At 37.1% G+C, this 27,152-nt stretch overlaps 2 protein-coding genes across 5 annotated transcripts in view; one reads left to right on the forward strand and one right to left on the reverse strand.

Moving 5' to 3' along the window:
* PDE7A (phosphodiesterase 7A) overlaps positions 1-15,825 on the reverse strand; it is a 39,643-nt gene extending 23,818 nt beyond the window's left edge. The window contains exons 1-3 of one of the 4 annotated variants that reach the window (XM_060681954.2): positions 14,987-15,764; positions 9,691-9,751; positions 1,243-1,326 (exon numbers count right to left, since the gene is read on the reverse strand). In XM_060681954.2, coding sequence (XP_060537937.1) covers positions 1,243-1,326; positions 9,691-9,751; positions 14,987-15,124 — 283 coding nt within the window. In that variant the 5' untranslated portion in view covers positions 15,125-15,764. Of the gene's footprint in view, positions 1-1,242; positions 1,327-9,690; positions 9,752-14,986 lie in introns of all 4 variants that reach the window. The other 3 variants (XM_087890633.1, XM_034429870.3, XM_087890634.1) reach the window with 3 other exon arrangements.
* A 22-nt stretch (positions 15,826-15,847) lies between these two features.
* The window catches only part of DNAJC5B (DnaJ heat shock protein family (Hsp40) member C5 beta), a 44,987-nt gene continuing 33,682 nt past the window's right edge, over positions 15,848-27,152 (forward strand). Inside the window, exon 1 of the mRNA XM_034429880.3 lies at positions 15,848-15,960. The gene's annotated coding sequence lies outside the window, so the exon portion shown is untranslated. The remainder of the gene's footprint in view (positions 15,961-27,152) is intronic.

Consider the following 27,152-nt stretch of genomic DNA (forward strand, 5'->3'; position numbering starts at 1 on the left):
CATGTGACCATGGGGATACGGTGACAGTTTTAAGTGTGAGGAGCAGTGGTGGGATTTAGCCAGTTCGCACCACTTTGGGATAACCGGTTGTTAACTTTCTGAGCAGTTTGGCAAACTGGTTGTTGGAAGAAACCATTAGGGCAGAGAACCGGTTGTTAAATTACTTGAATCCCACCACTGGTGAGGAGGACTGGTTGTAAGTCACTTTTTTCAGTGCCGCTGTAACTTTGAACAGTCACTAAACAAATGGTTGTAACTTGAGGTCAACCTGAACCAAGCATCTACGAGATGTTTCAAAATTCAAAGAGCTGAACTTAAAATACTTCCAAAATATTCAAAACATCCCACTTTACACACAAAGAAAATGATCCAAATTAAAGATAATTCAAATGAAAATATGGGGAAATCATCTCACAAACGAATATACAGTAAAGCCAAAATCTCCCTGGAATAGCAGAACTTCTTTATAAAACATTCATATGTAGCTGAACTATACGAATCTTCAGCGTTCTGTCAAGAAGCAGCTTTCAGATTAATCCAAGCATTTAAAACATTCCCAGAAGATAGTATTTTAAAAATAGAGATAATTGCATCCAGTATGTCATGATTTGCTCAAACCTATCATTTTGCAACTACAGTCTGTCTTTCAGTAGAATCTTATGAATTTTATCATTAAAATTTCAAGCCACATTCACAGTGAAAAATATTTGCACTTCTATCTTATCATCATGGCTACCTAAACAGACAAAGATTGGTTATCCTTTGCCATCAGAGTCTTTAATTCTTAAAGTCTGGGTGAGGTAAGAGGAGTTTTACATTCCTATAGAATATTGTCTCTTTGCCAATGGAATTAGTAAATTTACACAATAATGAGATTCTCTAATTATGCCTTAATATGTGAAGATAGAGAATTATGTTTTTTTCAAAAGATCATTCAATTACCCTCTGCAGTTACTGCATTACACTAGGGAAAGACATATTTGAATTTAAAGATCTGGAGACAACTCCTATGTTTGTATCCTCCACACTCAAAAGCCTGAATTCATTGTGCATTTTTTTCATCTTGGAATAATATAGCTTAAGAAACAATACTGCAATATTCTGCATAGTGTTCATAACTTCTCAAATAGAAATTATTTTCATAAATGAGAAATATTACTTAATAAAACCTGGCATGACTATACGCGCAGCAGCCAAACACAAATGGAATTCTTTATTACTGTACTGCTATTAAATACTTACAGTGAAAAATACGGAAATCAATGTATGGATGAGAACCTCTTCTCTCTCTTTCAAATCCTGCCCGACTTCTTACTCGTACATCTCCTGGAAATAGGGTCAAGAGTGAAATATACCATGTCGAAGAGCTACAGAGAAAAATGCAACTGACTACAGTTGCAAGGTGTAGACGTTCTGTGGATGTAGGGTAACAATAATACAGCACCTTTACCTTAGATGCAATTTCACAAGTTTGAAGTTTTTTTCAAATATCCAATTCCCTGCTTGTCATAAATTCCTTTCCTACCTTCTCATACACAATTCACTACATATATATTTACATTTAATATATATGCTAAATTACCATAATAAATGACAAAAATATAATAAAGAAAAATGTCAAAATACTTTTTTTCTCTTCAGTATCAAATCATTTTTCTAAAATATATCAGTTGAGTATATTTGTAATGTATACAATCCTACATTTATAATTTTCAAAATTATACTAATTGCCATTACAATTTATTTAAGTTCAACTTGATTATCTCAGTCATTAAAATATCAAAATGTAGTATTAACATGAAAATTACTGCAAGTATTTCCCCCTTCAACAAAAATAAACATCTTCTGTAATAATGTTACTATTTATACTGGCAAAACAATAATTATTTTTTTCTTCCATTCACTCATATCTCATTTTCAGAGACTGCCTAGATAAGCCCCTGCAATTTTCTTGACAAAGTTTTTCAGAAGCAGTTGCCATTACCTCCTACCTAAGCCTGAGAAAAAAGTGACTAACCCAAGGTCACCCAACTGGCTTCTCATGTCAAAGATGGAACTAGAACTGTGTCCCACTTTCTAGTTTGATGTCTTAACCATTTACACCAGGGGTGTCAAACTCAAGACCTGCGGGCCACATCTGTCCGGCCCACGGGGTGCTTAGATCTGGCCCATGGGGCCAGCCTGGAAATAGCAAAGGACTGGCCCGCAGTGCCTCTACTAGTGAAAAAGAGGTGGGGAAGGACTATGCACAGCCTCCCTGTGCCCCGTTTTCAGCCTGGACAAGAACAAATGAAAAAGCTTATTTTTTCCATCTTAACAATAAACTAAAAATGTAAAGATGAGTGACTTAATATACTGTCCTGGGGTTATCATTCACAAGATCAACCGTCAATGGTACAGCACATACTTTGCACATAAGACTCTAAATTTAACCCCCAGACTCTCAAGATAAAAATAAGAAAGATCACTATCTGAAACCTAGAAAAATTGTATGAATCTTCCTAGATATAAGACAGTATCAACTGATTTTTTTGAATCAGTTTAATGAAGCTTCACATAACCAGTTAACTAGCATAATTTTCACATTAATGCACTTAGTGTAAGTAATTGGGAGTTTAGACCTTCCAACTTGGTACAGAAAATACAAGCAAATCTTACTCCCTGTGATGTATTTCAATTGAATGATTTCCTTCTCTTTCTTTTAGGGCTCTTTAACCTCTTTATTTCTAGTGCGAATAAAGGTTGTCCTTTAAACATTTCAGCAATGCCTCTGAAAGTGGTTGCCCTCTAAACCAGAGTTCCCCAACCTTTTCAGCTTTCCAAACTCGGGGGAGGGGGGAAGGAGTTGGTTCCGGGCCAGTGCCCGACAAGTGTGTGTGCTCAGTTCATTTGCACAAGCAGATGTGCAAATGAACTGTTCATTTGGCCAGCAGAGTGCTGCAGGAGGCCATCCAAGCCATAAACGGGGCGCAGGGGGGCGTGCATAGCCCCCCTGCACCATGTTTTGGCCAGCAGGGTATTGCAGGAGGCATCCATCCTGTCTGCTGTCCGTCCCATCTCCCCCCCCAGGCCAGCCCACGGAGGACAACTACAATGCTGATCCAGCCCTCGATGAAATCCAGTTTGACACCTTTGACCTACACCAAAAGCTCTCTATCAGTATTTACCAATGCCTTTTTTTATTTTAAAATTTTTATAACCTTTTTCCTCAATAGGTCCAAATTTTATATTATGATGAATCACATAGTCAGCCAGGATTTTGACTGAATTTGTCATTTTTGTCCATTTATGAAGTCTTTCCCAAAGACCTGGGATAGGCAATTGTTGTTTAATAATATTAAAGGTTCTGTTGCAGGATGTAAGCTGTACCAAATAAAGTTGCCTTTAGCAAAAGCAATAGCAATAATATACTGCTTCACAGTGCTTTACAGCTCTCTCTAAGCAGTTTACAGAATCAGGATATTTCCCCCAATAATCTGGGTCCTCATTTTACCGACCTAAGAATGATGGAAGGCTAAGTCAACTTTGAGCCAGTCAGGATCAAACTGATGGCAGTGGGCAAAGTCAGCCTGCAATACTGCATTCTAACCACTGCGCCACCAGGGTTCTGGTACCCTGTTTCCCCCAAAATAAGACATCTCCTGATAATAAACCAATCAGGTTTTTGAGCGCATGGCAATAAGGCCAAGCACTTATTTCAGGGTTCAAAAAAATATAAGACAGGGTCTTATTTTTGGGGAAACACGGTATTTGATGTTTTTATTATTATTATTGGATGTTTTTCAAAATATTGCTGCAAGTCTGCTTATGTCTAAGATAAGATTTCAGTTTATTTTGTATTATATATTATGTCAACTTTTGCAGAAAATATTTCATATGTCCTAATTGTGTTAGTCTTACGATGAGAGCTTTTCTTCTAAAACAATGAGCTTATCTATAAACTAATTTGGCTTTTCTAAAAAGGAATCTACTTATGGCTATTAAAAATACATAAGCACTGAAGTATAAGAAATGCTTCCGGTGGTAATAGAAGCAAGTTTGAAGAAAATCATGTTATCCTGTGGTATTTCTATGCAACGGAATAAATAAAAAATGTATTCACATATAGTAGTTTTTCAGTTTTACTAAGTCCTTCCTTCTATAGAAGCTACAAATAGAAAGCTGTTAATTGTTTTTACAAAGGTTTTTTTTTTACAAAAATCCTAACCAAAAAGAAGTGAAAGTCACTTTCAATGTAACTTTCACTGTCAAGCACTAATCACAAGCAGCAATCACACAATTTTCTCAGAATGAATCTATCAGGACCATTATAGTTGAAGTTCCCTAAATTCTCTAAATATGAGGATTTGTCACCTTTCCCTGATTTTTCAAGAATTCTTATCAATGGTAATGTTAACTAAGGAATCTGGAATTTGAAGTCCATGGGTGCCAGAGCCTCAGCGGGTATATTTGTTTGTTTGTTTATTATTAAACAAATGTACAAAGGTAAAGGTTCCCCTCGCACATATGTGCTAGTCATTCCTGACTCTAGGGGGCGGTGCTCATCTCCGTTTCAAAGTTGAAGTGACAGCGCTGTCCAAAGACGTTTCCGTGGTCATATGGCCACAGAACGCCAAAGGTGGACAGAACACTGTTACCTTCCCACCAAAGGTGGTCCCTATTTTTCTACTTGCATTTTTTACATGCTTTCGAACTGCTAGGTTGGCAGAAGCTGGGACAAGTAATGGGAGCTCACCCTGTTATGCGGCACTAGGGATTCGAATCGCTGAATTGCCGACCTTTCGATCAACAAGCTCAGCGTCTTAGCCACTAAGCCACCGCGTCCCTTAAACAAATGTATACAGCCATCCAATTCGCGACAAAGAGCTACCAGTTAGCTGAAAGATGAAAAGAGAGATCAAAGTCAGTTAAAGAAACAGAAAATGTAAGGAATTGACTTCCCCATACCTCTAAATGAAATAATCCCTTGATCAATTGCTTTAGGAGTGCAGAACCAAAGCAGCTACAACCTGCCACTGGAAAGGAAGGGAATAGCAGCAGGGAGTGGCATAAATATGGCTGTTCCCATCAGTCAAAAAAGAAGTTGTTGTTTTCATTTTGCAATTCTTAGTCTTAGTACTTACACAGTGCTTAGGAAAGTAAACAGGATTGGCTTCAACAGCAGCATCTTATTTTAGAATGGCAGTTTGGGAAATTCAAATCCAATCCTGCATCTAAATCAGTCCCAACCACTTGCAGCAGCCTACATGTGAATGTACCTAACCATTATTATCTAATATTAAAACAGCAAATCTCACTAAGCCTCAACATTATGCTTTTCTCATAATCTATCTTTCAACCCAAAAGTGAGGAAATCAGAACTTTTATTTTAAATTAACCATAGCTTTGGATACCATTCTAAACTGGGTTTAAATGAATTACGATTAACTGAAATAAGCCATCTTCAAATATCATGATTTGAAGCATAATTAACAGTTATTCTTTGAATTTTTTCCCCAACAATAGGTAAGATAAATAACACATTGTGTTATAATTTGTAACACAATCTTTCCTGAACTTGGAATATGCTGGAGCAGTGGGGCCAGTACAAAATCTACATTTATTTCATTTATATTTAAATGTAGTTAAAATACAGTTATGTATTAAATCTTCTCCAATACATTACAAATATTATTTGGTAACAACTTTCAGAAATGTCTTAGACTACACCAAGACTTTAGGAACAGCACATATAGCCCTGGATCTCAGGCTATACACATCTGGATGAACATAAATTCATCTATTAATAATAAAAAATAATTTGAAACCTCAAGACTTAGTTTTAAACTTTTTATTTTTAATCCTTTCTTAATTTCATAGTTATAGGATTAATTTAGAATATAAGAATTTTTCTATGTATTTTGATCTTTTAGAAAGCATCTTGACAAAATAACTAACAGGTCTTCTGGTCCAACCCACTGCTCAAGCAGGAAACCCTATAAATAAAAAGGAGCAGAAAGCAGAAATGATTAAAGAATTATACATTGCCAAATGTTTCAGTGAACATCTTCCTCAGGGGATATTAAACTTAACAAATGCAGAATAAAATTAGTGTGAAAGCAATGCCAACTATAAGATAACATTCCTTTTAAAAAAATCAGGCTCAATGCGAATAGAAAAAATATTTCTTTTCAAAAGGATTCTTTGCAATAGAATAGACAAGTACTTTAAAACCTTATCATCTTTATCTGCTTTTGATACTGGTATTTTCAAAAATAGGATCTGTTCCAGAGAAAGACATTCGTCACAATGTGTTGGGCACCTTTGCTTTATTTAATTGAATCAATAATAGTTTGTTTCAGGCATATTGCTATTTTTTTCTCTAAATTAAATATTCCACATTCAAATACTGTACAAAATTATACCCAATAACAACTACTGTGGCCACTTGCCAACAAAATGGACCCAGTTGCCAGAATGCATTCCTTTCTCCATTATGTAGGATGGAAGATTTATGCAAAATGCAGTGGGAGATTCTTGAATATAATCAGTCATTTGTATTCTATATGGAAAAACTAAAAAAAAAAAAAAAATCAAGATCCATTCCTGATTTCACTCCTTACATCCCTTCTGAGAAGAGATCAGACTAAACAAAACCTTAATTTAGCAGCATTTTATAAATCATACTGGGTTTCTGCTGAAAACAGAGTAGGCAAGTTGCAATATCTCAAAACAGAGGGTTAAAATGAGGCAAACTATGTTACTATTTTATGAAACTAACAATCCACTCTTTTGCCAGTTGCCTGAATTGGGTATATTGGATGGGAAAATGAAATTATATAAATTGACTTTTCTTAGACTGTCATAATTGTTTTGTCACCAATACAGTATTATGTATACTGATTTAAGGTGATGATGACCTAGGTCCTAGGAGTTCAACAAAAACTCTATGTGGCCCAGATTATCTAAACATCACTAGGCATAGATAACAACTATCTTGCTAATAAACAAGCAGAAAAATAAGAGCTCCTTACTTTACTGCTTTTTGATCAGTAGCTGATTCAAGATGACTCTCAATTTATATATATAAGCCTCATAGAAGAAAGTGTGATTCCATCCGAGGCCAAATATGAAAACATCTCGGGGTGCGGGGTGGGGAATAACCACAGCCAGTCAGGTTTCTCTCAGGGTTGCCTATTTCTCTCCATTCAAATCTAAACAGCCTCCAGAAGCCATTGACAGTTTCATAGCCCAAGGCTGGTGCATAGCCCATGCATACTGATGATACTGGCCTCCAAACTGATTGGCAATGGCACCCAACATGTAGGTTCATGTAGGTGTTAAACAGGGAAAGTGAGAGCATTGAGCCCTGAGGCACAATGCACTGAGGGGCTGCAGATGCAACCTCTCCCCTCTGTCAATACCTATTAGGACTAATCACTGAAGGAGGAGGCAAACCACTGGAACATAGTATTTCAAACTCCTAGCTTCTGCAACAGTCAAAAAGACATCAATAGTCAATGGTACTGAAAATAGCTGATATCAAGAAGCACAAGGATGGACATACCACCCCAATCCCATCTTCACCAAAAGTCATCAAGAAGTGTGACCAATGTTGTTTCAGTGCAATATCCTAGCCTGAAGTGGATTCAAATTATCTGCTTCCTTCAAGCCTCTTTACAAGAACTATCCAACCACTTTTTCAACAACCTATATTACAAAGGGAAGGTTAAAAACCGGACAATAACTATCCAGAAGAAAAGAGTCCAGCAATGGTCTCTTACAAAGGAGCTATACTACCTCCTTCTTCAAGCCAGAAAGATCACCCTCTCCCTCAAAGATGTCAATACCACCGCATGGATCCAACCAAAAGACCCAGGAGGACACTGGACCTAGCAAATAGGTGACCAAATTCATAGTTCAGGAAGGTGTCAACCTCACTGGGAGTCACAGAATCAATTTCAGTCTAGGCTGTGCTTAGGCAACTCAATAGATCTACCCAGAGTCCAAATCTATATGATTTACCCACCAGGTAGTATGAATATTCAGCTCTATACCATTATTAAACTGGACTTTTACATGGATTCACATTTGATGGTATCATAAAGTCTTTGCATGTGACTCAATTGAGATCTGGATGGCGTGAGTGCAGTCCCCATGCCTTTGGCACTAGTGACTATATTATCTTTTATCTTACTCATTTTGGTTTGGGAGCTACATACTATATTATAGTAGCACTGTTACTTTTTCTGAACAATCAGAAGGTATCTTGTAGCAATCATAATGTAATTCTAAATTAGCTGGGTTCAACACCATTGCTTTTGGCTTTCAGAATGGTCCCAGATAAACTGGATGATGTCTGTACTGAAACACTCAGATTCGGAAATTAGATAAGCTTAATAATGGTACAAAACTACTTTCATTTTAAGTTTCACTTTCATGGAAGGGACCAGATGAACAGAGAGGAATGCCTCTGGATTTGTTGCCTTATCTGGCAAAGTGCTGGAAGTGCTTTTTAATCAACTAAGGCTTGTTAACTTAAATGAAACAATGAAAATAAATACTTTCCTAGTGTTGCCAAATGCCAACAAATACCACAGAAGGAAATTAAAACAAGCAGGGAGGTTAGTGTGTCTGTGGCACAGCAGTAAACAGGGATGAATGAAATTTGCCAAATTAGTCTGAACTTGTCTATATGATAAACAGAGAATAATTGTGTAGATACCAGAAAGGAAATCTAGAATTAATATATTGTAATTATTTTTAAGGAATCATTTACTTTCAATTTCACATCCTTTCGCAACAGGATTAGAATTTTTTTTAAATCTGGGGATGCATAAACATTCTACTATGATTTACCAGGTACTAAAGGAGAATTGGCAGATACACCATCCAACACTTACTGTCTGCTGATTGTTCAGTATTAACAACTGAACTTACTTCAGGGTTCAGTGCTCTAAAAGCCACCACCAACGCATTTCTGCAAATTTTATAATAATGAATAACCTAAACAGAAGTTACTGTAAAAGGGTGCAACAAGTAAATCTCTTATGATGATGTATTTCTCCTTATGTCTGTGGAACTAATCTGAATAATTTACATTAAAATTCCTTCCACATTTTTTTCTCTGTTTTGAAGTTGCATGATTTCAAAATTGCTAGCACATAACAATATTTAGTTTACAATTTAAGCTGAAACTTATTCCTATACAAATATTTGTTCATGAGTCATTCCAACTATCTTTAAACATAACAAATTCTCAATCTTATATGTATTTGGCATTTGCAGTAATCTCTACATGTTCAACGCAAGAACTATAACTACAAGAGCTAACCTTTAACACAAGTAACAGACATTAAAAATAAATATATGTATACAATTTATATATAAATGTAAATGCAAGGCACTTCAGTATCTTATATTTAATATCTGGCATGTTCTTCAGTATTTATCTTATGTATTTGCATCTCCACTCCCATATTTTCTTCTGAAATCTGAATTACAGGACAGCCCATATTTTCCTTTTTTTTGAAATCATCTCAGATGTATTTTTAGTGTCTGACTCAACATGAAAATAGTACCAAATTAAATGTAAATAATTAGAAGCATTTGAAAGTAATGGACCAAAAAGAACCAAAGTTATTAAAGTGCATTCTGCATATTGTCTACTTGACAGAGAGATCTCGTATCTCAATAAGCAACCACACTTACCTAACATGCGAATGTACAATGCAGTTTGATCAGAACTGTCATAGGAAATTGCTCCACGTCTCTGAAAATTAAAAACATATGTTATTTCTATTTTTTAAGTGTCTTAATTTCTAATTTTATTTAAAAACCATTGTAAATAAACGTTCCAGTAAAGGACATAAGTTCAAACTTTAATCATGTTTAACAAAACTAGCCGTGGATGGCATACTTTTCTTCAGACTCCACTCATCTTAACTCTCTAAAATCAATTCTAAAATGATGCTTCTTAGTTAAAAAGTCAGTGGCACATCTTTTGGCTACATCCAATCATATTTTATAGAAAACTTACAGTCTATCTCTGCACAGAACAAACAATTCACTCAAGGGGTTTTAAATGCTAAACATACTAGAACTAGTTCCTTCCTATATCCCCTGACTCCTCAAAATGGCTGGTTATTAGTAAGACTCCTCTTCTATGATAATTATTCTAATAATAATTCAAGATTGGGAACCTCTGTTTTAGGCAGTAAAACTAACCTGATCTTTTGCCAGTAGTTGAAAAAAAAGAGTGGAATAGTAACAATAATCCACAATGGGGATAAAACAGATTTGTAAATATAAGGAAGGTGAATACTTAGAAGAAATTCCAGTATCAAATGTGAAGGAAGGTACTAACAAACCATTTCTGTATTACAAAGATAAGTGCATTTAAATGTGTGTAATATTAATTGAGCATGAGTGCCAGATGACAGACACTGCCCAGTCAGAAAGCACCATTCTAATTATGACAGAAGAATGTAGAACTTCCATGAACAGATCTGGAAGCAGTGGCATGACCATGCCAAAGTCATAAGTGTCTGATAATTGACAGTGCCAGTACTGAAAAAAATCTCACTACTTTCTGAGGATACATTCAAACAAAACAGGAAAAGTGAAGAAGACATGAAACTGTAAAAGCCTGATTAAACAGCATTTCAGTTATATACAAAAGTTTAGACACCTTGTCCAATTATATATTTCAATAAATCCCTAAATAAAACGAAACTGTCACAATCTATACGTGGTACAAAGTTAATGACAACATATTTATGCCATGTTTCTGTATATTCGAATGTATGTTTACAATTGTTTGCAGATTCATAAGAAAAAAGTAGTGAATATGGCAGATGAAGTTTAGAGACCCTTTCAGAATTCTGTAATTTTTCATCAACTGAAAAATATCTACCATCTGAAAATGAAAATGGCTTTCTGAGGAAACAAGAGGTATAGCTGCATATGCAGGTTTAAATTCAGACTTCCTGTCCACATTTATAAACCACCAGCCCCTTTAAAATGAGTATTTAGATGACGTAAGAAACTGATTTTCTGATGGCCCCTGAAGAAAAAGGATGGATTGAAAAATAAGATTTAGACAACAAAAGATATATATAATAGCTAAAACTTTTCACATAACCTGAAAAATGTAAATCTTCAAAACTTTTGTTCATGGATATATAAAATATTTTGAATTCAAAGTACTCTGTTCACATTCAAATCAGACTGTTATGAACTTATGGGTTGAGTTCCAATCTTACTGAAGTATTTGGAGCTTAAAATAGGTTTGTTTCAAGTTCAGAGCAAGTTGCTTATTAAAATACCCTGAAATATAGAAGAGAAAAAACAAAAGATAACTTATGCACCCATAAGTAAGACACTAATCAAAATGTCTTCAACTGAGTCAACATTATCATCTATTTACATTTTTATAAAATAACCTGAGTGTACTATTTCCAAGGATATTGAACCTTAGAATTTATTCACTAGTGAGTTATTGGGGAGGGGATTTTACACTCTCATTTCTGTTTTTGGTATTCTGTAAGGAAACAAATTAGATGAAGAATGTTAATAGTCTTAATATAGTAATATATCTGTTCCTTTAAAAAAAAAAAAAGTTGGACCTTGCTCACCATAATTTTGAATCATGGATTATGGTTATATATTAGAGCTGTTAATTTTCAATTGTTGCATCTCATTTTCTAAAACTTTGTTTTTAAATGCTGGTAGCAGTTATCTCCCCCCCCCACCCCATGTACTCTGCATGGGACTACTCTTGGAAGAGCATTTGGAAGCTACAGCTGGTACAGAATGCAGCTGCACAGATAGTTCTAGGAGCTCCTAGAGCAGCCCATGTAACACCACTGTTGCATAAACTGCACTGGTTACCAGTGTGCTTTCATGTCCAATTCAGTGTGTTGCTTTATGACCTTAAAGCCCTTTACTGTATGAGTCCAGGCTACCTGAGCAAGCAAGCCAATGGGATTGACCCAGCCACTCGTTCCTGCAGAAAGGGGTATGCTGAGAACCCCGTCAGTCAAGGAATTCTGGCTGGCAGCATCCAGGAGAAAGGCTTTTTCTGCCAAGGCTCCCACCCTCTGGAACATCATGCTTCCCAAGCTGAGATGGGCCCCCCTCTCTTGATCTTTCATAAGAACTTCAAATCTGGCTCTGCCAACTGGCCTGGGACCTCAATCGGGGCATTCCATGTTGGAGGTGGTTATTATCCTAAGATCACACCACCACATCATGGAATTCTGCGTTTTTAACTTTTTTAGTCTCTTATTTAATATTCAATATTTTAATATTTTGTACCTTTGTTTTTATGATGTTTATAAGTCATCCAGAGTCACTTGACAGCGACCTGGGTGGCATATAAATTTAATAAATAAAATAAGTGAGAACATCTACAATTATAATTTCTGTCAGCAACAGAGACTTAAGTCTTTCAGTATTTTCTGTGAATTGCTCTACTTAAAAGTTGTACTAATATAGTTGTAACTAAATATTGTAAGAAACAACTTAGCATCCTAATAACTGAAATAAAATATACTCTTTTATATATTCCATTATTAATTACATTATCCAAATGGTTTGTCCTTAAGAACAGTCATTTTGTATAAACACAATCAAATTATTTACTGAGCACTGAGACTTTAAAACTAACATTAAACATTCTTCAGTATAAATAATTGTAGAAAGAAAATATTAAATTAACTTTAAATTATAAATTCCTCGTAAGAATGACTGTTTGCAAAAGAAATAGCAATGCCTACAATCATTTAATTTATAAGGTGTCAACAATTGTAAACAAAAGCTATCAATCTTCCTTTCAAAGTTAATACCATTCTGCATAGCAGTTCCTATTGATAATATCCTAGCATATGATTTATAGCAAAAAGCTATAATTGCTAAGCAATAAACATACAAAAAACTTTTTCTTGTATGTATTTCCTATTCCCAAAGGATATAATTACCGTGTTTCCCTGAAAATAAGACCCTGGCTCATATTTTTTTGAACCCTGAAATAAGCGCTTGGCCTTATTGCCATGCACTCAAAAGCCTAATTGGGTTTATTATCAGGGGATGTCTTATTTGGGGGGAAACAGGGTAACAGAACATGAATTCCACTGTCAGCCAACTTAATTATGTTAACTACTCAGGTAACCAAATGCATAAGAATCAATTGGAAGTAATTTCTACTATTACATAAAGGTAGAATTTTGATCCAAAGTCCCTTGCTTCAAATCTGGTTTTACTAAATCAGTTCAATTGGAAGCATATTTAATGTCTGAGATTAAAGGATATTATTGCCTAAAGTCCCAACGCTAATGCCTTAATCTCAATTCAAGAATATCTGTGGGATGGCTCAAAAACTGCAGCTATGTTTTGTTATGGATGAATCCATCATCACACAAACAGAAGTCTACATGTTTAAAGGGGTTTCTATTTTCCGTACACCAAACACCCACATCTTCCTATCCTCAGATTTTGAGAATACATGACAGGACTACTTCAGTCAGCATTCTTTCAATACACTATTGACATTATATTCCACCTATGCGCCTCTGAATTCTTTAAAACTAGCACAAACATATTCCTTCTGAATAATTTGCAATCTTGTATTTCAGATAAATTTGGAGTCAATATAGTTTCTATCTGTGATATTTTCTTTAGACACAACCCTAATAAATTTAAGTTTGACTCTCTTATCAAACTAATTTTTTTATAATCCACATTCTGTAGCATATTTTGTTGTGCTATTAAACTCAAAAAAGAAACCAAAGAATAACCGACTTCCTCTTCCTTTGCAAATAGTATTAGCCAAGACTATTTCAAAATTTGAAAGGGACTTACACCCTTTCCATAAAATTATGGTTTGCCCAACTACATGGAGTACTGCAAAAATAAAGCAAAGATATCATTCTAATTCTGGGCAAATGCCTTAAGATTCAGAGATTTGTTATCATTCACAGGGAAATCTCAGCAGACTGCATCAGGGCAATAACAGATGGGTAACCCAATCCTCAAAACATTTGAAGAGCGCCAAAAATGGCAACAGAATCTATTTTCTCACATTTTGCCACCTACCTACATTTGTTATGGTTAAATTTATTACTGGTATCATTCACATTGGACTCATAGTATATTTACTTTAAAAACCTATAAGAAACGTATTTAAAGTGCCTGAAAAAGGCAGAACAGATATATATGTGGCAATCTTTTGCAAAGTATTTTAAAGGATGAGCATGATTCAGCTGAAGTGAAAAGCAAAAGCCTCCTCACTAAAACCTGAAGCGGTTATAACAGTTTCATTATATCCTAGTAACTCTCACAACTGCTATAAAAATCAAGGAGAAAAAGAATGAACACCTCTAAAGTTATCACCTCACCTACCTAATCAAATAAGCAATTTCATCCTCTCCCTCTTTCTAGCCTTATGACCAGGAGAAAATTACATGTCTCTAGTCCGTTCGGGGGAGAGGGAGGAATATCAACAAAAACTCACGAAAGGCAATCTTGGCGATCTACTACAGCATTACTACCCAGCTACAAGTGACCAAAAAAAAATAAAAAAAGCGAGTTAACAAAAATAAAAACGGGCGACGAGCAGAGACCGACAGAGGGCAATTCCGCAGAGTCCAGCGGTGACTCCGGTGCGTCTTTCGCGTGTTCCGAGCTTTGCCTGCCTTGTGCCGCTAACTGAAAACCTCATCTGCTGCACGCTATCTGGCCTAATCTTCCTACCTACCTCCCGCTTTTGTTCCCTCTCGCCTGACCGAACAGTGCCCGAGGACTCGAAACCTTTGCACGTTGCATCCTCCGGGTTTTTTTTGTTTTGTTTTGTTTTGTTTTGCAAAGCCATCCCTTTTTCCCCTCTCGGGGTCCCGCACGGATATTCTTGGGTTTTTGTTTTTGTTTTCCCTGCCCCTCCTTCCAAGATCTCTCCCGAGGGCCGCTTCCCACCTCCGCCTCGGGGAAGAAGAGCGAGGGGGGCCCTCACCTGAGAAAGCTGCCTGGGGTTGGGGCAGCCGAAAAGCGCAGAACTGGAGCTGAAGCTGATGGCCCCCCGGCGACTGAGGACGTGCTGCGGGACCGGCCTGTCCAGAGGCAGCACCGGCAGTTGATAGCATACTTCCATTGAAAACGGGGGCAGCACCGCCGCCGCCACCACTTCTTCTTCTTCTTCTTCTTCTTCTGGGGTGCCAATCCAAGCCAGGCCCGGCTCGGGGATCAAGGCAGGCCCGGCTCACCGCTTTCACCTGCCCCACGCAAAACCCGGGCAGCGGTAGAAACGACTTCTTTCTAACCGTCCGAGCAGGGGAAGCGGAGAGGCAGCCTTAGAGGATGATCCGGAAGAAACCAACATCAAGCCTCCCCCCCGCTCCGGCTCGAATAGACGAGAGTCCCTCGGTCAGCTCCGCAGCCGGGACGGCGGCATCCCCGCCGCTAGTTCAGGTCGTAGCGGGCGGGCCCGGCGGCTGCTTGTAACTGCGGCACTCCCGGCCTGATTTGGAGGACACACAAACTCGGCTGCGGCAACGCCGCTATTGTCCAGCACGAGGCGCGGCCCCGCGCACGAGGGGCGGGGCCAGGTGCTGGCTGGAGAGTGATGGCGGTAGTGGCGCCGGAAGCTAACGGAGTGGGGGGGGGGAGGGAGAGAGAGGGAGAGAAGAGTTGCGCGTGTAGCAACCCGTCCTCCTCGCCCACACTGAGCACGTTCTCCTCCCTCGGTGTCACGCGAGTGCACCGCCTCTCCAGAGGAAACCTCGTCCTGGAGTGAGCTGCGGGTGCGACGATCCCCCGGCGGGAACGTCTTACGCCGTGACGTCATTACCCTGCCTGATGGCCCCCTTTCTCCCCCCCCTTTTTTTCCTTTTTTTTTTTAACCCTTTTCGCTCGCCAGTTTTATTTTTGTTTTCTTCGGGGAGTTGTGTAAGGAAGGAGGTGCCCGATCTATCTCCACTAAGTTGTGAGGTCCGTTGTTTTTCTTTATTTTTAGATAAGGGCAAAGGACAGGGTGTACGAAGTGTTTGAAGGCTTCGTAAAACTTTTTTTTATGCTCAGACCTTGACCTTAAACCACCTCAGCCTCTCTGAAGAAGCAGTTGAAATTACTTCCTCCTTGTCCCCTAACCTGTCCTAGCATGAGTTTGTCTTTAAGGGCCCTCTTCTCTAGCTATGATGCTGGAAACACTATATGTGTATGTGTGTGTGTGTGTATGTATGTGTATATATGTGTATGTATGTATATATTGTTACAATATTTTGAGGATCAGACTCAATAATAAATTCAGAAGTATTTTTCTTCAGTTAAAGAAGAGTTTATTCATAACAGGCATTCTACTTGTTCTGTCAGATTTTTACAGTGAGAAGCAGGCATGAGGTAAAAGCATTCTCTATTTATATCAAAGGGGAGGAGTCAAGGGTGGGGGTGATTACATATGAATACATTAAAGGAGGAGGAATAAATTAACTCTTAATATCCTGTACATATATACATATCTCTTGTTATAGAATAAGGCATTTACTTATGACAAATCCCCCTCTAAATGCCGATTCGATATATAACAATGATTGCATTCGGATTCAGAGCTATATAGTACTTGTAATTTTGATGTCAAGTATTTGTGTTGTTTAGAAGGTAAAGGTTTAGTTAATATATCAGCTATTTGTTCTGAGGTTTCGCAGTGGATTGCTTTAATGAATCCATCCTGAGATAAATGTCTGACGTGTTTAAATTTGATATCTATATGTCTGGATCTTTGACCAATGGCGTCAGATCTTGATATTTCTATAGCTGCCTTATTATCTTCATGTATGACAAATGGTAGTATTGGATTTTTCCAAATATCAGATAATAAATCATTAAACCATACTAAATTATTTGAGGCTTTAGATAAACAGACGTATTCTGCCTCTGTAGTGGAAGTCGCTACTAAATCTTGTTTCCCAGTGTACCAGAATATTGGGCAACCATTTAAAAATAATACATAACCTGAGGTGCTCTTTCTACATTTGATGTCACCTGCCCAGTCTGCATCAGCGTAACTGGTGATAATAGGTTCTTTAATATTATTGGGTTCTAAGAGTAGGCAGAAATCTATGCTGTGCTTTAGATATCTTAGTATTCGTTTGACTGCTTCCCAATGATACATAAGTGGCTTACTTACATGTCTAGATAATAAATTAAGTGGCAGAGCTATATCAGGCCTGGTCCAATTAGATATATACAAGAGAGAACCAATAATTGATCTATACAATGTATTGTTCTCGAATTCAGGCGAAAATTCATCCATATTCCTTAAAAAATCAGTCTGCATAGGAGTATCGCAAGGTTTGGCATCTCTTAAATTGCATTTCTCCAGAAGTTCTATAATTTTATCTCTCTGAGATAATTTGAATCCCTTTCTTGTCTTATTGATTTGAACTCCAAGGTATTTGTTTACCCTTCCTAGCGACTTTAAAGAGAAATGTTCACTTAGTCTGGATACAAATAAGTCTTTCTTTTCTTTATGTTTGCCTATATACAAAATATCATCCACATAGATTAACACAAATTCTAATGATTCACCTTCCTTTCTAACAAAAAAGCAATTGTCTGCAGTTGTGGCTTTGAAATCCATATTTTTAAGCACGCTGACAAGACATTCATACCAACGCTTGCCGGATTGTTTTAATCCGTACAAGCTTTTGTTAAGTAACCAGATCTCATCTCTGTTTGTACATTGGCTATGAGGTGCCCTTACATATATCTCTTTGTCGAGTTTTGCATGTAAGTATGCAGTCTGCACATCATATTGAAAGACATCAAGATTGAGTATAGCCGCTATGACTAAAGCTGTCTTAACACTTTCAGTTCTTACAGTGGGAGAGTATGTGTCAGTGTAATCCTCAGGATATTTTTGAGCGTAACCTTGTGCGACTAATCTAGCTTTATATAATTTATTACCCTCTTCTAAATCTTTGATTTTGAATATCCATCTGGTGCCTATAATTGTCTTGTTCTTAGGTGCAGGGACTGGTGTAAATACACCTAATTCACGCAAGCTGTTCATTTCTTTTGTTATGGCTAATTCCCATTTTTCTTTTTCTTCCATGGGAAGTTTTAACACTTCCTCATATGTGTTAGGTGTTGGTATCTCGTCATTCACACACATTATATAATCCTTATACTTATTAGGTAATTGGTTTCTGTTGCACCTGATTGTTCTTATTGGTATGCTCTCATTATCGTGTAGATATCTTGCTTCCTTTTTGGTTAATGAATCTGTTTTTATCCTGGTGTGGTTACCTGTCCATGTTTTGTTTTTGTCATCATGTGTGTTATGTTCATGTTTCTCTCTTTCTATTCTGTCTTGTTGTTTAATGTTTGGTTTAGTATTTTGGATTATCTCGTTAAGATGTATCTTAGACCAGTTGGCCTGTTCATGAAACACTGCTGTTCTTGAGACTATGAATTTGTTATTACTGTCAATGAATCTATATCCTTTTGTGCCTGTTTCGTATCCCATGAATCTAAGCCTTCTGGATACGTTATCTCCCTTACGCCTTAATTGTTTTGGTATGTGTACGTCTGCTGTAACCCCAAATATGTGCATGTGTGAAATTTTAGGTTTCCTATTGTACATCACTTCGTATGGTGTTTTATTTAGTATGCTAGACCAGGTCCTATTTTGGGTATAGTTTGAATATAGTAATGCTTCTGACCAGAATTGTTTTCCTAAACCAGCATCTTCTAATGTACATCTAATCATGGTTTGCAGTGTCGAGTTTTTTCGTTCTGCTGTACCATTTTGAAACGCAGAAAATGGGCTAGTCGTGAAGTGTAGCATTCCTTTGTCTTTTATCCATTGTGAGAATTCTTTAGACATGAATTCGGATCCCCTATCTGTCATGATTCGTTTTATTTTGATATTGTGTTGTGTTTCTACACGTTTGTAAAATTCTTTGAATTTTTGGAAAGTTTCATCTTTGTGTTTTAAAGTATAAACAAATCCATAACGGCTATAGTCGTCTACAATAGTTAGGAAATATCTTTTTTTGTATGTGATGGATGGTGTTAATGGACCAACCAGATCCATATGTACCAGATCAAAAATTTGGTTAGAGGTTCTTGTTGCCCTTTTTGGTTTTGGGTTAGTTCTGAGTTTTGATGATTTACATACTGAGCATTCTAAATAGTTTTTACAATCCTTTATTTTAACGCCATCAGCATGTTCAATCATTTTTTGTATTACAGGGAAACTTGCATGTCCCAATTTTCTATGCAACATGTGTGCACATTCATCATGAATTGGTTTGCCTATATTGGGCCTTTTGTTATTGTGTGTATCACTAGTGGGTGTGTCTTTGTGATTATAGTGTGTTTTGGGTTCTTCATTGTCATTGTTGTTATTATGTTCACTGTCTATGTTAATTTCGTCATCAGTGTTTGCATTAATGTTATGCAACCATTTATCTTCTGTTACAAGAAAGGGTAGACCCCCTTTGATAATTACACTATTCAATTTAGTCCCATTCTTTTCTAGTATTGCTTTTCCTCCAGAGAAGATTATATTTATGTTGAAATCTTGGCTTAATTTCACTGCACTAAGTATGTTATGTGATATTTCTGGTATCAACAATACCCCCTCTATTTTACCCAAACCAGGTATATTTACATTTCCTTTCCCTATGACTTGAACATTTTCTTGATTGGCTACTCTTATCACAAATTTATCATTTGTGAATGAAGACAGTATTTTCTTGTTATTTGTTGTATGATTAGTCGCCCCTGAATCTATGAGCCAAGCATTATTTTTTGATTTTTGTGTGATGACATCGTTATGTTTATCTAATCCATTTAATGATCCTGATTTCCTATCCCTTGAATTATCTCTATCCTTTCTGCGTTCTCTGTAGTCTGGGGAGTCCCTATATCTGTATCTATCAATAGATGATTGCCTGTCTTGATATCTACCCCTATAGTCACGGTTTTGTCTTTCCCTATGAAACATGGGGCAATCTCCCTTAGAGTGTTTTCTGGATCCACAATTGTAACATTCAATTGTTTTTTGGTGATTCTCTTGGAAGGCTATTCTTTTTGCCTGTCTGTGTTCTGTGTATGCATTGTATCTACTTTTCCTCAAATTATCTTCAGCTATTAACTTGTTTGACAGACTTTCTATGGATAAGTATCCTAGATTGATTGAGTCTAAGTGTGATATGTAGTTATCCCATGATGAATCTAATGAGTTAAGGATAACGCTTTTCATTGTCTGTTCTGATATTATTTCTCCTCTTAGATGTAATTCTGCTCTGATTTTGTTTAAGGATATTAAATGTTCACTTATGGTGGTTCCAGATCTTAATTTGGCTGAAAAGAAATCTTTAGACATCCTAGTGGTTGTTGCTACACTTTCACTGTGAAACAATTTAAACATGCATTGAATTATTTCTGAAACAGTAAGATTATGCTTAATACTGTAGTACATGGCAGGTGATATGCTAGAAATTATTAAATAGAATGCTCTGTGATGCAGGCAGTCCATTTTTAGAGTCCAAGGTCTTTTGGGAGGATTGGTTATAAAAAATAATAAATTTTCTTTCATAAAGACAACCTGAATTTGTTGACACCATTCCTGTAAGTTGATGCCATCAATTCTAAGTTTTGGGAAATCACTGGGTAGATTCCCAATATTATTATTCCCACTACTTACAACTGTGGGTAGTCCATGGTCCTGTAGATGTTGAAAATTGCAGAATGGTGTGGGTATTCTGCTGATGAGCTTGAGAGGTTCTCCTTCTTCATAAAGTTCATTGTAGTTCTCTGTGTTCATCTGCGCATGCGCGTTGGTCATTTCTCTGCTGAAGCCGCTGGGAGAGGTTCTCTTTGCTGTAGCTCCCTCGTAGTGCTCTCCTTCTGATGATTCGTCTGTATCTGTTTCTGACTCTTCAGAAGAATAAATATATTTTTTGTTATTTTTTGTGTTTTTTCGCGCCAGAGTTTTTGAATGTTGCATTCTGATTGGTTCAGCCGTGTTCATTTCTGTGGCCGGTTGAAGGAAAGATGGCTGCCTTTCAAAATTTTGAGCGGGACCTCTGGTCTTGCTTCTGGTCATTTTTTCTTTCGTTGTAGGTTCGCTCACCATTTTTGTATTTTCGGGTTTGGCTTTTTCAATGTCTTTTTCTCTCGCTGCTCCGTTTTCTTCCAAGAAGCCTCGGAGTTCCGCGATGAGTTTGTGGTCATCTTTTTGACTTTTTATTAGCCTCAGTATCTCCGATCTGAGGTCTTTGTCTTTTATTTCGTTCTCTTCTTGGTTGTCGGTTTCATCTGCTGTTTCTTCGATGTCTGTGGTGTTATCTTCAGATTCTTTGATTGTTATATTTATTGGTTCGTCGATCATTTTGTGATCTGTTTTTGTTTCTTTATCATTTGCCCTGGTGTTGGGTCTTTCTTTTTTGTTCTTGAGGTTTTCTTTCTTAGGCATGTTGGATTTTATTGAGTCAGTTCAACCATCGACTGCTACCAGTTTGTTACAATATTTTGAGGATCAGACTCAATAATAAATTCAGAAGTATTTTTCTTGAGTTAAAGAAGAGTTTATTCATAACAGGCATTCTACTTGTTCTGTCAGATTTTTACAGTGAGAAGCAGGCATGAGGTAAAAGCATTCTCTATTTATATCAAAGGGGAGGAGTCAAGGGTGGGGGTGATTACATATGAATACATTAAAGGAGGAGGAATAAATTAACTCTTAATATCCTGTACATATATACATATCTCTTGTTATAGAATAAGGCATTTACTTATGACATATATAAAGTTGTGGGTGGCGTGATAAAGGGATTGATTGACTCATGTATTCACTTACGGGTCTGTGGTTACAATTTTTTTAATACTGTTTTGGTAACCTACAAAACCTGTTTGGTAAAAAAAAAAAAAAAGGATTAGCGTTGGGAAAGGTGTTGTAAGCTACATAAAATAATGCTCCACGCAGTAATACTACCTACAGGTGTTAAAACTGATAATCTGCCTACAGTTTTGCATAGAAAAATGTAAGCCTCATGGGAAGAAACTGCATCACTTCTGGGCTGTTCTTTTGCTCCAAGGAAAGCAAATGCAATCAGATGGGCCTTAAGGAGAATGATGCTACTGTGCACCCGCACTGTTGATATAAAATATTAGCTCTCAGCCTTTCTTTGGTCACTTTTAGTTGATAATATCTCAGACAGTGGTTTCCTTGTACTTCCTTAACAACTCCCAAGTTACATGAACTAAATCTGACCTCAAAGACTAAAGTAACCTTAGATTTACAGAAAGATACCACTGATGAATTCACAAGATTACGCCAGTAAATAAAATGCCAATAAATAAATACTGCAAGGACTATGTCCCTCCCATACCCAAGGCTTTAATTTCCCCATTATGATTTGAGTCTTCCTAGAGTTCTTTGCAAGCTGAACTGATGAAGAATGAAGGTATTTCTTCTTGGCTATGCAGTGGAAACTCCCATGGTATAAAATCCCTTGTTATAGATCCTGGAACTTGCCCAATATCTTGAGTTGTATAACTGTTTCCCTTTTCTGGATTGCTTGAAGCACATCACTTTTTCACCATACTGAAAAAGCAGTAATGAAGAAATGATAAAACAGGAAGGGACACTGGCCGGATTGCCAATTTTTGAACTCCCCTTTTAGTCAGTAGAATGATTTATTTTCCCTAGGAAGCAATACTGAGGGACAATCACCATGGTGAAAACTGCTCTACAGGGCTGAGAGCAATGGTTTTATGATCTTACAAAATAATTTGGATGAATCATAATTCTTTCGTGGGAACCAAATCCCAACAGGGTTACAAGTCAATTACTATATTGCAATGAATATACTATAATTAGTCATAGTATATTCACTGAAATCAAGTGTGACACTGAAATCAAGTCAGCATCCAGTTTACTGCATATTGAGAATTTATTTTTTGCTTTAATGTACAATAATATTTGACACAATAATATTTGACCATATATGAATGAGAAAATTGTGTTTCAGTAGAAGATAAGTATGAGAATGTTCTAAAATTATGTTAAAAGTATAAACTTCTTTAGCTAGTTTCAGAAAAGACTGTACAATAAGAAACATTTCCAGAAGGTGGGGGAAATTGCAGACTACAGGAACCAAGAGCACTACTCAGGACACAGATGAACCTTCAAGTGCTTCAATGACCTTAAAAGGATGCAGATTACCAGCTGTCTGCAAGGGATATAAATCCTTCCATTCCCCACTATCCTGTCAGAGCTGAAGAAGCATCTTGGATGAGAAGTGAAAGTTTGCAAAAGAAAAAATAACAAAGTCCAGTCGCCTCCTGAAAAAGCACCTTTGGGACACAATTTGGATAGAACATGGTTCGGTCTTTTGCAAGTCAGTAAAGGAGTAAGACGACTTAATATTCTCACCTTATTTATTCAATCTAAATGCTGAATATATATTGAGAAAATATGGATTAGAAGATGAGGGTATTTTTTTAAAATGGAGAAAATAATCAATAATCTGCACAATATAGATGACATTAGTAACTGAAAATGAAAATCATCTGCTGTAATAGAAACCAAAGAATACAGTGAAAAACTGAGATTAAATGTAAAGAAGATCAAACTAACGACAATGGGTACAGCGACTACCCTTAGAATTGACAGTGGAAATAATGAATTGACGATTGTGCCTTTATCATCAGGATGCACAGTCAATAAATAAATATACTATTGTATAGACTATGACTTAGTAAAGTAGCAACGAAGACCTTACAAAACATATTCAGATGACAAGATATCTCTATACCTGTAAAGCAGAGGTGGTATTCAGCAGGTTCTGACCAGTTCTGGAGAACCGGTAGCGGAAATTTTGAGTAGTTCAGAGAACCAGTAAATACCACTTCTGACTGGCCCCACCCCCATCCTCTGCCTCCCAAGTCCCAGCTGATCAGGAGGAAATGGGGATTTTGCAGTAACCTTACCCTGCCACGCCTACCAAGCCACACCCACAGAACCGGTAGTAAAAAAATTTGAATCCCACCACTGCTGTAAAGGTCAGAATCAAGCACACATTTTTTGGGTGACACTTTAAGGAAGTGAAAGCTGGAGATTGAACAAATAGGCTAGAAAGAGGATTGATGCTTTTGAAGCTTGGTGTTGGAGAAGAATTCTAAGAATACCAAGAACAGTCAAGAAAACAATTACATGAATCATAGAATAAAAAAGAGTTTTCACTTGAACAAATTAGCAGATTCTAATCATATTTAGTACATATACAAAGATCTAGGTCTCTGGGATAGGTGGAAGGGAAGAGAAAAAAGGGACTACTAGCAGCAAGTTGGATAAACTCAGTCACAGCAGGATCAGAAGCTCTGAGGAGGATCCATCTGACAAGAGATTACCTGATGCAGAATATATCTACGTAGTTGCTAAGCCTAGACACCTAGATAGCACATAATAATTAGTCAATGAACTTTTTCCTTTTTTTTTTTTTTAAAAAGTCACAATTGAGACATAAACACTTTTACAAACATCTTAAGAAAAATCAAGTTATTTTAAATGTCTGTGGAGATTCTCAGTCAACCAGGTCATAGTTGTCCCAAGGTGCTTTTTCAAGAGGCAACTGGACTTTCTGGTTTTTCTTTGAAGATCTCACTTCTCATCCAACAAGCTTCTTCAGCTCAGCTTGGAGAAGTGAAACATCTTCAAAGAAAAACCAGAAAGCCTCTTGAAAAAGCACTTTTGGGTCAAGTTATTTTACTATATTAGAAAATCACATTTTTTTCTTCAATTATATTTGCAGCATCCATCTTGTTTTTAATTTTTATTAACTGTCTTTATATCCAGTGACATTAGTGAACTGATTGATACATAATACCGAACTACTAGTTATAGTAACTAGAGAATATATTTCCCTCCATGAAAGTTGTTAAGACAGAGCAATAATAAGTTCTTATGTCTAGATATGCTGCAAGATAAACATTTGGTTCTTTGTTTTTTAACCATAATATTCATATTCTGCCTATATTGCAACAGTACTTATGTAAACAATGTACTCACAAGTTCAGAACTAGTCCAGTGACTCTGAGCCCCCTCAGTTGTTTTAAAAGATCAGTCACGCTATGCAAATTTTTGCATTAATGCAGTTATGAGCATATGAAATACGGCTTTGTGTATGACGTAAACAATTTCCAAACATAACCTATAAATTAAATTCATGTGTGTTGACGGGTGCTAAATAAATATAAGGGAGAAAATGTTCTCAGAAGAAAGATAAATAACAGAAAGATTCCAAATTGGTATATCCATTTTATTTTACCTACATCCTGCTTCTGGTGCCAAAAGAAATAATTTAAGAGCCAAAATAGCATAATCACAGGTGTGGAAGGCTTAAAAAGAAAGAGAGTGAAACAGAACTCCAGATTGTTTTGTGATTTCAGGGCATTATGACACCTCAGCTGACAAGGCTTCTTTCTTCATTTTTAATTTTTCCTCTTCATTTCCTTTTCCCTCCATGCCCAGTTGTGCACCTGCTAGGCCATATGCAACTTTTATTTTGTAAAACGGGGGGAGAGGGGCGGGAGGGAGAGAGAAATACCATAATCACTCATACAATGGTAATGATTCATGGTAGGAATTCTCTGTGCTCAAATACTTGTATTGCCCAAGTGTAATGGAGGATTATTAAATAAATCTATTGGGCAAATGGATATCTGTACGTTTGGACTAGACCCGTGATGGTGAACCTATGGCACGCGTGCCACAGGTGGCACGCAGAGCCATATCAGTGGGCACGCGAGCGTTCAGCTCCAGCGCACATGGTGGGACTGGAAGTCAGAAAATGGGCCATTTCTGGCCTCCAGAGGGCCTCCGGTAGAGTGGAGAAGGCCGTTTTTGCCCTCCCCAGGCTCCTAGAAAGCCTCTGTAGCCTGGGTTGGGCGAAAAACGGGCCTACCTGGCCCACTGTGCCATCACGTGCCAAATGAGGGGGAACTGGGGGGGGTGTAGCATGCGCATGCGCAGGGGAGCAGGGCGCATTGAATTATGGGTGTGGGTACCCGCGCATGTGACACCCCCCCCCCGCGCTCCTCCCACTTTTGGCACACGACAGCAAAAAGGTTTGCCATCCCTGGACTAGACTACTTACTTAATTAGTCTATATTTATTTTTGTTGCTTCCTGACAAAAGCATTTTTTCTAACTCTTTGCCATGTATATTTTCAAACATTTGAATGGTAACAACATGAAAAGCCATCATATAAGTGCTAAAAAAAGCAATTCAATGAATCTAATATACCAATAAGCTAAATCTAAATCAGTACGTCAATTCCACAGTTCTGTGACTTGATTTTAAAGCACTTAGAGATTAAAATCATGTCATCTAAATATGCTATTTCTTATGGAAGTACTTTTGTTCGGTGAACTGTTGCCCTTAGTACAACTTTGGTCAATCATAGTTAATGTGACTAATTCCCTTAGGCAACAGAAAGGGAAGGATGACAGTAAAATGAAGGAGGGGGAGGAAGGAGGATTGTATTTTATTTTCATTTTGTTTTCAAAGTTAAACGGTAGCTTTTTTGTGGAAATTTAAATATGTAGCAATCTACCTAATTGCTCAATAGGAATAATACAGACAAATAAATTCATTAGGCTCTCTGTGTTAATGTTCTGCATATTCTACACTGTATTCCTAATCTTTTTGCCCTCTTTTTGGAGTTGGCTTTGAAAAAAAGGGACAATTCTTCCATTTTACCCAAAATCCAAATGAAAACATGTGTGTGTGTACGCGTGCATGTTTATGTATGTACATATGTATGTATATATGTACCAGTGGTGGGTTCTCACCAGTTCTATAGAATTGGTAGTAAAACCGGCGGGAGACTCCACCCACTGACCCCGACATCATCAAAATGCTTCTCTGCGCGTGGCCCCATTGCGAACTGGTAGTAAAGGTAAGTAGAACCCACTCCTAGTATGTATTTGAATGCTTAATCTTTGGTCCAATCTTATTTTACACTAGGTTAGAGATACAGTTACAGTCTTTGCTTCTGATAACTAAATAGGAAGTTCAAAAATACCAAGTAAGCCAAATCATAAACTATATATTAGCTACCTGTATCTTTATGGCTCTGTAACTGCATGTTTTATCAAGAATAAAGCAT

Source organism: Pantherophis guttatus, chromosome 3, assembly GCF_059756535.1.
Source record: "Pantherophis guttatus breed Tessera chromosome 3, ASM5975653v1, whole genome shotgun sequence".
Lineage (NCBI taxonomy): Eukaryota > Metazoa > Chordata > Lepidosauria > Squamata > Colubridae > Pantherophis > Pantherophis guttatus.